General features: G+C 44.8%; 1 protein-coding gene across 2 annotated transcripts in view; it reads left to right on the top strand.

Annotated features, from left to right (window-relative positions):
- Nucleotides 1-14,179, top strand: part of ATF6 (activating transcription factor 6) — a 313,452-nt gene that overhangs the window by 54,534 nt on the left and 244,739 nt on the right. For both annotated transcript variants that reach the window (XM_044302165.1, XM_044302164.1), the window contains one exon: nt 1,852-1,949. In XM_044302165.1, coding sequence (XP_044158100.1) covers nt 1,852-1,949 — 98 coding nt within the window. The remainder of the gene's footprint in view (nt 1-1,851; nt 1,950-14,179) is intronic.

The following is a 14,179-nucleotide window of genomic DNA, read 5'->3' as shown; positions in this document are numbered from 1 at the left end:
AAGACTCTCAAAACATGAGAGAACTCAGAGCAGTTCTTTTTGCCCTAAAATAATTCCTTCCATTATTTTGGGGGAAAGGTCTAAAATTTTTCTCGGACAATGCCATGGTCGTATCCTATCTAAACTGACAAAGAGGGACCAGATCAGAGTCTTATGTCTTTGGCTGCAGACATTTTTCCCTAATAATACCTTGTGTTCTGTTTATCAGGGCGGTACATCTAAAAAGAACAGAAAACAAGGTAGCAGACTACTTAAGCAGAAATATTTTGGACCAGGGAGACTGGTGTCTGAATCAAAAAATCTTCAATCAAATAACTCTCCTCTGGGGTCGCCCTCAACTAGACCTGTTTGCAACCAGGGAGAACAGGAAATTGTCTTTTCCCTAAGGTCAAAAGACTCACCAACAGGGATAGATTCCTTCTCCATCCCTTGACCAGATCAGCTCCTCTACGCCACCTGGTTGAGGAAACCCTCCCTAGCAGACCCTTGGATTCTCCCAGACAGACAAGACCTGTTGTTTCAAGGCCCTATCTTTGGTGATTTTATGCAACACTGACCGACAATTTCAGAGGCTCTGAGGTTAAATTTAAAAAGAGAAACCCCCAAGAAATTACCCTATTTTAGAAATTACATCCTCTGCAATATTTATCAATGAGTGTAGTGAGAATTTTGACCCAACAGGTGTTTTGCAAAAACTAATGAGCATGGGACTGTGAAAAATGTAACATTGCAAATTCAACAGATATGGCATTTCAGTGCCCAATATGCTTTGTCCATTGTGTGCCATCTGAGACACACCATGCCCTTTAAATTGTTAGGTGAGTTCTACTAGATACGGAAATTCCATAAATATAGAGGTAAACTGCAGAGTTCAGGAAAGACTGATGTTTGCTGAGCAGATTTTGATTAATTAGGTTATGGGTGTCATGTTGCTATAGAACAGCCTCTGGTGACCAGTACAAACATTTCTGATAACCATACATTTAATTTTTCTCTGAACGGAGCCGAGACAGGACTTTTTGCGGGATGAGTTGTCCCACCGATAATATTACCGGAATACCCCTTTAAGCACAATATAATAGCTCAGAATGCATCTCTACTGTAAAGGGTTGACAGAAAAGAAGAATAAAATATATATTTTTTAATTATTATACATAGAAGAAAAGTTATTGCAGGCTGGAAACCCTTTTCCTGGATAGATGCTAAATGTTTGATCGCTTGAAGCCCTAACCTGAGGGGTCCCCACCGTTCACTTGTTTGGAATACTGAAACCGGAGACCAGGTGGAGGTTTAAAAAGAATTAAACAAATGAAGGTGTATTAGTCATGGACTAATCAAATCAGCAAAATAATTGCGTGGTCTAGTCCTTAAAGGGGTTATCCGGGAATTTGATGTTGATGGCCTATTCTCGGGATAAGTCCTCAATATCAGATTGGTGGGGGTCTGACTCCCGGCACCACCACTGATCAGCTGTTTGAAGAGGTCACTTCCGTCTGTGGAGCTCCAGCGAGTGCTGTGACCTCCTCACAGCTTACCAAGCGCAGAGCTGTAAATTGTGTAGCAGCTGTGCTTGGTATTGCAGCTCAGTCCCCTTTCACTTGAATGGGTCAGAGCTGTGCCTAGATCACTTGACTGATAGATGGTTATGTCACTGGCTTAGGAAAAGGCTTAATCGCTGATATTGATGACCTATCCTGAGGATAGGCCATCAATATAAAATTCCAGGATTACCCCTTTAAGACCAAAATTAAAGGGTTTACTGTATTTCTTGGGTCATTATAATGTGCTGTGAACTGATCTAGTTTTTGGACAGTGTTTAATGTATATTTTACTTTTATTGCCTTTTTATAGATCTAAAATCGGAGCCATTGTCTCCTGCATCTTCCAGCTGTTCTGTACAGTCTCCTTTGCCTGCTAACTCCCCACTTTCCTCCTCACAATATGTACCGGTAAGAACCCATGGTGTACTTCTATGTGATACTGATTTTATAAAGTTGTGCTGAGGTTCTTCCTTAGGCTACTTTCACACTTGCGTTTGGTGTGGATCCCTCATGGATCTGCACAGACGGATCAGTTCAGATAATACAACCATCTGCGTCCGTTCAGGGCGGATCCGTTTGTATCATCTTTAACATGGCCAAGTCAATGGAGCACAGATCTGTGTTCTTTTGTGCCAGATTGGGTCATAGAAAACGGATCCGTCCCCATTCACTTACATTGTGTGTCAGTACAAACCCGTTTGGCTCAGTTTCGTCAGACTGACACCAAAACTCTGCAAGCAGTGTTTTAGTGTCCGCCTCCAAGCGGAATGGTGGCTGAACTGAGGCCAACTGATGCATTCTGAGCGGATCCTTTTCCATTCAGAATTCATTAGGGCTAAACTGATCCGTTTTGGACCGCTTACAAACGGAAAGTGGCCATCTACATCTGTGACTTATTCCAGGCATAAACTAAATGTAAAAAGGAAAGGAGCGCATAGGTATTTTAACAGACAGTTTTCACATTCCTGACAGCCTAATTCATGTTGGTGGTGAATTTGGGTTGCTATGTTTTACCTTTATAAAAAGATAATCCAAACTTTATGTAAATTTTATAAAAAATTCATAATTCTGTAAATTTCTCTGCTTTTAAGACTGTGACACCTCACAAAATAGTTATTCATTTACATTCCCCAGATGTCTACTTTATGTTGGCCTTATTTTGTGAATGTAATTTTATTGTTTTGGGATGTTAGAAGGCTTAGAATTTTAGAAGCTACTTTTATATTTTCAAGAAAATATCCAGAGGCTACTTTTTAAAAGAACCAGTTCAGTTTTGAAGTGACTTTGAGGAGCTTACATAATAGAAACCACCAATAAATCAGCCTATTTTAGAAACTACCCAAACTGATTATAGAAACTGTGTTAACCTTTAGCTGTTCCACAGGAATTAACGCAAAATGGATGTGAAATGTAAACATTTCATTATTAGTGCAGGCTTTCTATTTTAATCTATTTTTCCTGTAACAAAGCAAGGGTTAATAGCAAAGCAAAGCTCAATATTTATTACCGTGATTCTGCAGTTTACAGAAACAGCCCATATGTGGTTGTAAACTGCTGCATGAATACACAGCATAGCTCAAAATGCAAGGAGAGGGGAGATTTTGCTGGTATGGTTTTTGGGCGCCATGTCTAATTTAAAAAGACCCTTAGGTACCCCAAAAGTGACCTCATTTTGGTAACTACATCCATCGGAAGGAATTTTTTCAGGGGTGCAGTGAGTGCTTTGACTAAACAGACGTTTCATTAAATTTAGGAAACACTTGGCTGTGAAAATGAGAAAATGTATTTATTCCAATAAAATGTTGCTATTACTAATGTATTGTGATTCTCCATATTGCTTCCTTTGCTGGCTGGATTCACTTTTTCATTACATTATACACTGTATGTTTCCATGGTTATGACCACTCTGCAATCCAGCAGCAGTGATCATGCTTGCACACTACAGGAAAAAATGCCTCTCTAGTGGCTAGGACATAGGCTGGTGCTTTTATCTATAGTGTGCAAGCATGGCCACTGCTGCTGGATTGCAGGGTGGTCATAACCATGGAAACGAACAGTGTATAATGTGATGGAAAAATGAATCCGCCAGCAAAGGAGGCAATATGGACAATCACAACACATTAGTAATTGCCCTGTATTAACTTTCTCTACATAAATTATATTTGCTTAAGTGAGACAACCCCTTTAAAGCATTTTCATTGTTCTTGGGTGCCACGTCACATTGCTGATGTACCAGTATAGTGTAAAACCCCAAAAGTTGCCCCATTTTTGAAAGCTAAACCCTTCAAGCCTGTTTGTATTCATTCACATGAATATCTACAGCTATAGTTGGACATTAAAAGGCATCTGACAGAAGATCTGTACCTATGAAACAGACTGACCTGTTACATATGCGCTTGGCAGTTGAAGACATTTGTTTTGGTCCCATGTTTACATGTGAGGACAAAAATAGTATAATAGTGTGGCTCACCCCTAATGGCCGTGCATAGGTGCTTAAGCCCAAAGATGACTCACCCTGTTCAAAATGTAATGATAAAAGAAAACCTAGATGGGCAAGCACTCAAACAACATAGAGCTCCACAGAGGTTAAAATCTGATGCTCAAATGTATTAATAAACATTTATCAAAAACATAAAATGCATTAAATTCCATAAATGGTGGAAAATGAAAAGTGGCTGTTCTTAGAATTCACATGGGACCATAACAAACAACAACCATGTACACAGTTCAAAAGTACCATCTAAATATTCAATAACATTAGTGCAGGTGTAAATGGTCAGATTTCCAGCTGGGTTTTTCCAAGGCTAACAAGACCAGGTTATGACCGCCCTCCACTAGGGTGGTCGGGGCATCATGGGCGGTTCGGCATCTAGCCTCTGCTTCCCACGTCTGCAAGGCTGCCACCTGGGCCTCAGTTCACACCCTCTCCAGGCTCTACCATATCCATTCCTTGGCCTTTGCGGATGCCAGTTTGGGTTGCAAGGTTCTACAAGCTGCTGTAGGCTAGGTTTTTTGCATGGCTGTTTCTTCCCACCCTCGGGGATCGCTTTGGGACGTCCTATGGTGCTTTGTCCCCCCAATGCCATTCACGAGAAAAATGTATTTTTGTACTTACCGTAAAATCCTTTTCTCGTAGGATGCATTGGGGGACATAAATCCCACCCTTGTTGTTTTTCTTCTTTCAGTCTTCCGGTTTCCCAGGACTCTTTGATATGGTCCTCTTTCTGGTTCAGGACACGTTGGCTTCACTTTTTTGCTCTGGTTTTTGGTGCTCCTACTGCTTTAGTACCAACTGGTTAGTTTAGTGTCTCTGCAGAGGGTATAGCCCATCTGGGTGGAGCCAACACTTTTCCTTTCTAGTGTCAGCCTCCTAGTGGCAGCTGGGCATATACCCATGGTGCTGTGTCCCCTACGAGAGAAGGATTTTACAGTAAGTACAAAAATCCATTTATTTTTATTCAATTCTACCACTATTGTGAAGTGCAATATGTGACGAGAAAACAATCTCAGAAAGCGTTAAAAAGTTATTACCACATAAAGTGACACAAGTCAGATTTGCAAAAAATGGCCTGGTCCTTAAGGTGAAAAATGTCAAGGTTCTTAAGGGGTTAAAGATTCAGAACCGCATCAATTAGCTCACTTCTAAGAGACTGGCCTGAAAGTGCTAAAAATGACCCCTCTTTCTCCTCCTCCTGGGCCACCTCCTCTTCAATCATCGCCCTAAGTGTTTTCTCAAGGAGACATAGAAGTGGTATTGTAACGCTGATAACGGCGTCATCGCCACTGGCCATGTTGGTGGAGTACTCGGAAACAGCGCAACAGGGCACACAGGTCTCGCATGGAGCCCCAGTCATTGGTGGTGAAGTGGTGCTGTTCCGCAGTGCGACTGACCCGTGCGTACTGCAGCTGAAACTCCACTATGGCCTGCTGCTGCTCGCACAGTCTCCCCATCATGTGCAAGGTGGAGTTTCACCTGGTGGGCACGTCGCATATGAGGCGGTGAGCGGGAAGGCCGAAGTTACGCTGAAGCGCAGACAGGCGAGCAGCGGCAGGATGTGAACGCCGGAAGCGCGCACAGACGGCCCGCACTTTATGCAGCAGCTCTGACATGTCGGGGTAGTTGTGAATGAACTTCTGCACCACCAAATTCAGCACATGCGCCAGGCAAGGGATGTGCGTCAAACCGGCTAGTCCCAGAGCTGCAACGAGATTTCGCCCATTGTCGCACACCACCAGGCCGGGCTTGAGGCTCACCGGCAGCAACCACTCGTCGGTCTGTTGTGCAATACCCCGCCAATACCCTGTGCTCTTTTGAATGATAATTGGAAGGTTATTACTTTGTGGTCACTATTTCCCAGGTGTCCCCCAACCTGCACTTCTGTTGTTCTGTCAGGCCTATTGGTTAATACTAAGTCCAGTATGGCCATCCCTCTAGTCGGGTCCTGAACCAGTTGGGAGAGGTAATTGTCTTTGATTATTGCCAAGAACCTGTTTCCCTTATGAGATATACAAGTTTCAGTTTCCCAGTCTATATCTGGGTAGTTGAAGTCCCCCATAATAAGCACCTCATTATGATTTTGCCGCCTTGTCAATCTCATTTAGTAGTAGATTTTCTGTGGACTCTGGCAGGGGAGGACTGGCAGCCTTAGTCCTGGGGGGCAAATCTAGTCAAGTGGCCCATTTTTAGCCCCACCCATCATCAAAAGCCCCTCCTACATATAATAGGCCACTCCCAACACACACTGTACAGCTGACATTTTATAGTTGCGGCCTGTCTCTACACATCATACGGAGAGGGGAGGCCGTCTTGGCTGCACTGCCTGCTTATATAACAAGCTACAGCCAGGAAGCTCCTCCGCTCTCCTCCCTACCCTGATCCTGCTCAAGGCCTGTGGTTCCCCCCACCATCTGCCACCCGCCCGTGGCCTGCTGCCCCCCTTTCGTCATCCTCACCCAGTTCTGAATCCTCCTTCTGCAGAGATTGAGAAACAGACATTAGTTTCCTGCCACCCCCAATACTATACTGCAGAAACAGTCCCCCTGGAAATACAAACTACCACACAGATAGTGCCCCCAATACTGTACCCGCTATGCTCCCAATACTATACTGCAGAAACAGTCCGCCTGGAAATACTACTACCACACAGATAGTGCCCCCATAAACAATTATTGGCACACAGCGCTCTAAAAAATAACTGCGCCCAGACACTAATAGTATAAAGATAATGTCCCCCAAAAATAATTGTGCTAAGCTGATACTATGCCAGGGTGCCCCCAAAGTAACAATGCTCCCCAAAATCCCACCAATAGAAATAATTCTCTGCCAGAGCACACTTAGTAGTAATAATGCCCCTATAGTGCCCTAGTAATCATGTTCTTCATAGCCCCTAGTAGTAGTAAAGCTCCCCATAATACCCCCTAGTAGTACTAATTTTCCCTATAATATGACAGTACATGAAATGCCCCCGCTTAGTGCCCGCAGTTGAGCTAATGTCCCCATAATGTATGCCAGTATAAAATACCTCTATATAGTGCCCCAGTAAATGCCCTCATACTGCTCCTCTCCCCCTTCCCCATAGTGTCCCCATAATATGCCAGTAAAAAAATGCCCCTTAGTGCCCCCAGCAGATGCCCCTATAGTGCTCCTCTCCCCCACAATGTACCAGTAAAAAAAATGCCCCTTCTTAGTGCCACCATATGCCCCAATAGTGCTCCACTCCCCCATAGTGCCGCTCTCCCCTATAGTGCCTTCCATAATGTGCCAGTATAAAATGCCCCCTTAGTGCCACCAAATGCCATAGTGCCCCCATAATGTTCCAATACAAAAGGCCCCTTTAGAGCCCCCACTTCCCCATAGTGCCCCCAAATAATGCCCCTATAGTAGCACCAGATGCCCCATAGTGCTGCTCTCCCCTATAGTGCCCCCCAGAATGTGCCAATAATTAAAAAAAAAAGCCCCTTTAGAGCCCCCAGTTACCCCCATAGTGCTCCTCTCCCCCATGGTGCCCCCCATAATGTGCCAGTAAGAAATGCCCCCATAGTGCCAGCTCCCCCAATAGTGCCAGCCCTCCCCCCATAGTGCCAGCTCCCCCTATAGGCCCCCCATAGTGCCAGCTCCCCCTACAGTGCCCCCCATAGTGCCAGCTCCCCCTACAGTGCCCCCCATAGTGCCAGCTCCCCCTACAGTGCCCCCCATAGTGCCAGCTCCCCCTATAGTGCGCCCCATAGTGCCATCTCCCCCTATAGTACCCCCCCATAGTGCCAGCTCCCCCTATAGTACCCCCCCATAGTGCCAGCTCCCCCTATAGTACCCCCCCCATAGTGCCAGCTCCTCCTATAGGCCCCCCCATAGTGCCAGCTCCCCCTATAAGCCCTCCCCCCATAGTGCCAGCTCCCCCTATAGGCCCCCCCATAGTGCCAGCTCCCCCTACAGTGCCCCCCATAGTGCCAGCTCCCCCTATAGTGCACCCCATAGTGCCAGCTCCCCCTATAGTCCCCCCCATAGTGCCAGCTCCCCCTATAGTACCCCCCCATAGTGCCAGCTCCCCCTATAGTACCCCCCCATAGTGCCAGCTCCCCCTATAGGCCCCCCCATAGTGCCAGCTCCCCCTATAGGCCCCCCCATAGTGCCAGCTCCCCCTATAGTGCGCCCCATAGTGCCAGCTCCCCTTATAGTGCCCCCCATAGTGCCAGCTCCCCCTATAGTGCGCCCCATAGTGCCAGTTCCCCTTATAGTGCACCCCATACTGCCAGATCTCCCCCCCCCATAGTGCCAGATCTCCTCCCCATAGTGCCAGATCTCCGCCCCCCCCCCCCCCCCCATAGTGACAGATCTCCGCAAAGAAGAAAAAATAATAAAAAAATACTTACCTCCATCAGCAGCGTGTGCTGCCGGCTCAGGCGTCGCGATGATAATGACGTCATCGCGCTTCCTGATCCGGCCTCTGATAGGCTGCAGGCATTAGTGCCTGCGGCCTATCAGAAGAACAGGGGAGGGACACGCCTCTCCCTCCCCTGCCCCACAGCACACAGCGGCCGCAATTACATCCAGGGCCGCTCCGCCTGTGGTGATCGGCGGTGCGGCCCAGCAGCCGTTTATTTAGGGAGGCCCGGGGGGCAATTGCCTCCCTGCCCCCCGTCCCAGTCCGCCCCTGGACTCTGGTATATTAGGTGGTTTATAGTAAACTCCTATTAGTAATTTATTATTGTTTTTCGCGCCTTGTATCTCTACCCACAGTGACTTCACATGTTCATGCCCCTCACTTATATCTTCATGGAGTGTGGGCTTTAGACCGGACTTTACATAAAGGCAGACCCCTCCCCCTCTCCGGTTTTGACGATCCTTTCTAAACAGACTGTAACCCTGTACATTAACTGCCCAGTCATAGCTATCATCCAGCCATGTCTCAGTTATTCCCACTATGTCATAGTCCTCCTCACACATCACTGATTCCAGTTCACCAGTTTTATTAGTCAGGCTTCTGGCATTAGTATACATACATTTGAGAGGTTTATGTATATTTTTTACCCTACACCTTTCCTTCTGAACTATTCTAGTCCCTCCTTCCATTCCTCCCCCAGTCCCATTACTTTGCCCCGGTCTCTATCTGCACTATCTTCCCATCCTATAACATAATTACAGTCCCTAGTTTAAACACTCCTCCAACCTTCTAGCCATCTTCTTCCCCAACACAGCTGCCCCTTCCCCATTGAGTTGCAGCCCGTCCCTACGATGGAGCCTGTAGCCGATAGAGAAGTCGGCCCAGTTCTCCAGGAACTCAAACCCCTCCTTCCTACACCAGTTCTTGAGCCACTTGTTAATCTCCCTAATCTCCCGCTGCCTTTCTTGTGTGGCCCGTGGAACAGGTAGTATTTCGGAAAATACTGCCCTTTGAGGTCCTTGCCCCTAAGCTTTTGACCTAAATCCCTGAAATCATTTTTAAGGACTCTCCACCTACCCCTAACTTTGTCATTGGTTCCGATATGGACCATGACCGCTGGATCTTCTCCAGCCCCTCCCAGTAATCTGTCAACCTGATCCGCGATGTGTCGAACTCTAGCGCCAGGAAGACACCACACTGTTCGGCGATCACGGTCTTTGTGACAGATTTCCCTATCTGTTCCCCTAATAATTGAGTCTCCCACTACCAGCACCTGTCTGGCCTGCCCTGCTCTCCTGGTCCTCTGCTTACCAGAGCTGACATTCCCCTGACTGGCAGAGAAAGTGTCCGGCTGCGGCAGTGCCATCCCTGGACTGACATCCCCCTCATCTGCCAAACGTGCAAACTTGTTGGGGTGTGTCAGATCAGGGCTAGCCTCCCTGGCACTCTTCCCTCTACCCCGCTTTCTAACTGTTACCCAGCTAGCTACCTCACTTTCCTAAGCCTCCTCTCTGTCACCCTTCCCCTCATCTACCCCAAAGAGTGCTTGCTCGGTGAGAAGCAAACTCTTTTTCAAATTGTCAATGCCTCTCAGTGTTGCAACTTGCCCGTTTAGAGACTTAATTTGTGATTCCAAACGTGTAATTTGCTCACATCTTGAACAAAGATATGCACCCTTGAACTCCTGTTCCAGGACTGCATACATCATGCAAGATGTGCACTGGACTGCGTTGTCAATTGTGCAACACATACTAGATGGGGATTACACCACAAAAGCGAAAAATACAATATAATGTAGTACTAAGAAACTGGCTAATTGCAGTCCCCCACTGAAGTCCTTGAATCTAAAGTCACTTAATCTTAAGTCACACACTTACGCAACCACATTTAATCAACCACGCGTCGCGGTCAAACTTGCGTTATATATCTCCTTATATAAATGCAGCTCACTACACCAGCCTGGTTGGTTTTCCCTCTGGATTCAAAAAGGCTGTGCTGCCCTCACTGCTGAGTTTTTATAGTCTCCTAATTAGACAGCCACACCCTAATTAGACAGCCACACCCTAATTACTCACCTGTGCAACCCCTGGAGAAGGAAAAATAAAATGTGTCATCACAGCATACAATACAGTCAAACACAGCCACTCAATGTCCACAAATAATTTAGCTCTCAGATACTCCCTCACTTAATCTTAAGTCACACACTTAAGCAACCACACTTAAATCAACCAGGCGTCGGGGTCAAACTCGCGTTATATATCTCCTTATATAAATAAATATAAATGTAGCTCACTACACCAGCCTGGTTTGTTTTCCCTCTGGATTCTGGTTATTTATTTATTTTTTTACTGATTCATTTTTGAGAAACGACTGTTAACCCCTTAAGGACCTTGCTATTTTTCACCTTAAGGACCAGGCATTTTTTTTTGCAAATTTGACATGTCCGTTTATGTGGTGATAACTTTAAAACTCTTTTACTTATCCAAGTCATTCTGAGATTTTTTTTTTCTCGTCACACATTGTACTTTATGACAGTGGTAAATTTGAGTAGCAATATATAATTTTTATTTATAAAAAAAAAATACTAAATTTACCCAAAATTTTAAAAAATTTCAATTTTCAAAATTTTCAATTTCTCTGCTTTTAAAACAGATAGTGATAACTCGCAAAATAGTTATTACTTTACATTTCCCATATGTCTACTTCATGTTTGGATAATTTTGTAAATTGCATTTTCTTTTTTTGGAATGTTAGAAGGCTTAGAAGTTTAGAAGCAAATTTTTTTGAAAATTTCCTAAACCCTCTATTTAAGGGCCAGTTCAGGTCTGAAGTCACTTTGTACATAATAGAAACCACCCATTTTAGAAACTACCCCCCTCAAGGTATTTAAAACTGATCTTACAAACTTTGTTAACCCCTTAGGTGTTCCACAAGAATTAAAGGAAAATGGAGATGACATTTCAGAATTTCACTTCTTTGGCAGATTTTCCATTTTAATATAAAAGTAAAATCGCTAACAAAGCAAGTGTTAACAGCCAAACAAAACTCAATATTTATTGCCCTGATTTTGTAGTTTACAGATACACCCCATATGTAGTCTTAAACTGCTGTCCGGGCACACCGCAGGACGCAGAAGGAAAGGAATGCCATTTGGTTTTTGGAAGGTAGATTTCACAGGGATAATTTTAAGTTGCCATGTCACATTTGAAGACCCCCTGATGCACCCGTCCAAAAAAATGGGTACATGTGATTTTTGGTTGCTCTATTTTGCACTTTTTGTGAGGCAAGGTAACAAACAATAACTGTTTTGGCACTGTTTTTATTTTTTGGTATTTACAGTGGTCATCTAACAGGTTAGATCATGTATTTTTATAGAGCAGGTTGTTACAGACGCGACAATACCAAATATGACTACTTATTTTGGTTTATTTCAGTTTAACATAAAAAAGCATTTTTGAAATAATTATAATTTTTTTGTCTCCATATTCTTAAATCCATCGTTTTTTATTTATTTTTGGGTGACTTATGTAGGGGCTTATATTTTTTTCTGTATGAGATGATGGTTTGATTAGTACAATTTTGGGGTGCGTATGACTTTTTGATTGGTTCAATTTTGGGGGGTGTATTTTTATAGAGCAGGTTGTTACGGACGCGACAATACCGCCTGGTAGGCATCCTCCAGCCATAGCTCCTGCCATACCCGGTGCTCTAGTTCCTTCCCCATTCCTCCAGGGGCTGCTCTCCCAGGAAGGGCATCCGCAGGGCATCCACACTTGCTTCTGCAATCGCTGCTCTTCACTGGGGAGACTCTCGCCTCGCTGGTATTGTACATTATCCAGGGCCTGGTACCAGATGCCTTTCCTTAATGCATCCCGGCCATCCAGGTCTTCCTCATTGTGTGCCACTGCTGGTTCTATCCTGCTGCTGTCAGGGTCACTGTACTGGGACATGCATTGCCCTCAAATTGTAATGCCAGGGAATGATGTTACTTTGTAGCTGTCCTTCTGGGCTATGAGAACGATCCCACCGCTTGCCACCAATTGTAAGACATACAAGGGAATGCTCCAAACTCCCGAACGGAACCTCACGAATAGCTGCTAGCAGACGAATAGGAAACACACCCAAGCAGCTTACACTGCTATCAATCAGTCTCTAACAGCATACAGTGAATCCCCCCAAGAACGAGACCAAGCTCCGTGTTGAGGGTAAAGTAAAGCAGTGGACAGCCAGAGCTGTGTGTTTATTGTTCTTATATAACATTGGTACACCTTAGTACCACCCACAGGGTTTTGTAAAACCAACCAAAAAACACGTACAATACAGTAAACTCCCACACAAAATCCTCCACTCTGCCTGTGATGCAATTACCTTACACAATGGGTTGATTTAATATCACAGGCAGGAGAATATACAGTTTTTAAACAATGTCTTCTGTCCTGGAGACAACCGAGGAGTAATTCAATTATCTTTCAGGACAAAGGGAAATCGCCAATACACATGTGGGGACAATAGGACAGACATTACTATTCAAATATACAATGTCACAACCATTACAGTAAACACAGACATTTAACATATCCCAAAATGGCACTAATTAGACCAGGGGTTCAAAAGTTTGTAAAAATTCTTTGTTCACAAAGGACTTTTACTGAGTTAGGCTGTGGGAGATAATTGGCTTAACTGGGTGTGGTAAGCCATCTAGGTATAGAAAATACCTCTATTCACAACAGCAAAACGACACAAAAATACATAACTCCTCTCAAACTGAACAGAACCCCCACATTCAACTTATACCTAGATGGCTTGGATCTGAGCGCTCAATATATCCAAACAGCGATCAGATGCCACAAACACAGTCAAATCGCCATGAGGTTTAAGTTTAGCATGGGCTGATGAGAGGGCCCATAATCCTGGGGCAAGAGGCTGGCAACCAGGCTTCTCCAGCACCCAGTGGCGAGGTTGGTTTCGCCACATTCTCAACTGACAATACTAGCTAATTCCTCATGCCAATGGTAAAAGCTGAGAACTTTGCCAATATCTTCCAGTCAGGAACATATCGGAGTCCCTCATGCGCCACGTCACGGTGTCACGCACGCATGGGGTCCTACCACTCAACTGCCCGTGGTGTGTGAGCAGGGTCTGAACAGTGCTAGAAACCAACTCGCAGCCATGCTCTCACAAGCCTCCATAGTGGTATCACCAATTCACTGTGAGATAGGATAAAGCTGTGAGCCGCACCCACAACAGACCATGTTACACAAAAGCTACCAGGTGCAAAAGATTGTTACCAGCAAAATGAAGTGGCACATTCCATACACATAAAGACAAAAAAACGAACTGAAAAAAGTGGCCTAAACGGGTGAAAATGCTCCAAACCCATACACTGTGGCGTGTCTATAACCGGGGAGCAATTCCTCCTCGTGCGTTCCGCAGATAACTGCTATCCGAAACGTCGCCATTGCCACTGAGGTGAATAAAGTATTTTTTTTATTTTATTTTCTGGGAGTGCTGCCTTTTTCCTACTTATTGCTGTGGGATTGACTTTTCCCAGTGGGCCGTGCACCTATTACCATTTTGAAGCTGTGCTGCCCTTTTTTTAATTATATCATTTTTTTCTATATTTTTTTCATCTGCACAATGTATTATTTTGTGTAAGATGTCTTTGTGGTGCATGCGGTCCGCCCCGGCATCCTCCATTGCACGCATTTTTTGCTGGGGATTGCTGTCATCTGCGGACCACATGCAGAGGAATTGCTC

Source organism: Bufo gargarizans, chromosome 7, assembly GCF_014858855.1.
Source record: "Bufo gargarizans isolate SCDJY-AF-19 chromosome 7, ASM1485885v1, whole genome shotgun sequence".
NCBI lineage: Eukaryota > Metazoa > Chordata > Amphibia > Anura > Bufonidae > Bufo > Bufo gargarizans.
Note: the sequence above shows the minus strand (reverse complement) of the source record. Positions and strands in the feature narration are given on the sequence as shown.